We start from the raw sequence: 1,364 nt of genomic DNA on the forward strand, positions 1-1,364 counted from the left end.
CAGGAGCTCACCCCCGCCTCTGGCTCAGCCCGAGCCGTCTCCGTTTGTTACAGCCCAGCTGCCGGCACGCAGGAGCTGCGCCTTTGCTCAGCCCCTTGGGGCCTGATCCTGCCACGCAGGAGCCCTGAGCGAGGCCACCGGTGGTTGAGGATGGGGGGGATGCATGAGCTGAGCCATCTGGCCCCATCCCCGTTCCTGTCCATGTCCCCATCCCTGTCCCACGGCCAGGCTGCGCTGGGGCAGGCGGGGTGCTCGCAGCTGGCACGGTGGCGGTTCTGTCCCTTGGCACTGCTGGTCTGACGCTGTCCCCTTGCTGTCTCCATCTCAGATGTACCAAGTCCAGCTGAAACCACCACGGGTGAGAGCCACCAGGCCGGCAGCCGCATGATAAAGCCAGCACGGCACCATGCCTACGGCAGGGAGGGTCCTCCTCCGCTCGATGACCATGTGGCTGCTCCTGCAGAGCCTCCTCCTCCTCCTGGCCTCCTGCCTCCGCCCGGCTGCTGCGTTCCCCAAGGGCTGCTACCCCTCGGAAGAGGAGGGACTGAAGACCTTCCGCTGCAGCAACGCTCAGCTGACCGAGGTCCCCAGGGACATACCCAATGACACCAACAAGCTCTACCTGGACTCCAACCGAATCCCCTTCCTGCCCCGCGACGCCTTCCGGGACCTCCCCCTCCTGCTGGAGCTGGATCTGTCCCACAACGCCATCGCCAGCATCGAGAGCGGGGCTTTCCGGGGCCTGGCAGAGCACCTGCGCTCTCTGGACTTGTCTTCCAACAGGCTGGTGTCGGTCAGCAAAGACACCTTCAGCAACCTGAAGGCCAAGGTCAACCTCTCCAACAACCCCTGGCTGTGTGACTGTCAGCTGCAGGAGCTGATCCGCACGGTGGACCTGGCGGCCGGCTCCTCGGGTGGCATCGTGTGCGACTCCGCCACGCAGGAGGAGCACGTCGGCAAAGCTTTCCTGCAGGTCATCGCCGACACGGACTTCTGCAACGTGTACAAAAGGACCACGGACATCGCCATGCTGGTCACCATGTTCGGCTGGTTCGCCATGGTGATCTCCTACCTGGTCTACTACGTGCGGCAGAACCAGGAGGACGCCCGGCGGCACCTGGAGTATCTCAAGTCCCTGCCCAGCAAGCAGCGGAGGTCGGAGGAGTCGTCCACCATCAGCACCGTGGTGTGAGGCACCGGCATCCCGCAGGACACAGGGACCCGCGGAGCTGGGGATCGGCCGCTCCGCAGGCTTGCCGTGGCTGCAGGAGCTGTCACGAGCCACCGTCATCGCACAGAAATAGTCACGGATTTGTTGTGTTCTCCTCGGGGAAGCAGCGTCTGGCAACGGGAGCCACGGCCGG

General features: G+C 64.8%; 1 protein-coding gene across 1 annotated transcript; it reads left to right on the forward strand.

Moving 5' to 3' along the window:
- The first annotated feature begins 85 nt into the window (after positions 1-85).
- LRRC3C (leucine rich repeat containing 3C) lies at positions 86-1,358 on the forward strand. Its single transcript, XM_009642551.2, has one exon. It carries the CDS (start codon positions 407-409, stop codon positions 1,190-1,192), a length of 786 nt encoding a protein of 261 aa, XP_009640846.1. The 5' UTR covers positions 86-406; the 3' UTR covers positions 1,193-1,358.
- The last annotated feature ends 6 nt before the right edge of the window (positions 1,359-1,364 follow it).

Source organism: Egretta garzetta, unplaced genomic scaffold (assembly GCF_000687185.1).
Source record: "Egretta garzetta isolate BGI_Z169 unplaced genomic scaffold, ASM68718v1 scaffold867, whole genome shotgun sequence".
NCBI classification, from domain to species: Eukaryota; Metazoa; Chordata; class Aves; order Pelecaniformes; family Ardeidae; genus Egretta; species Egretta garzetta.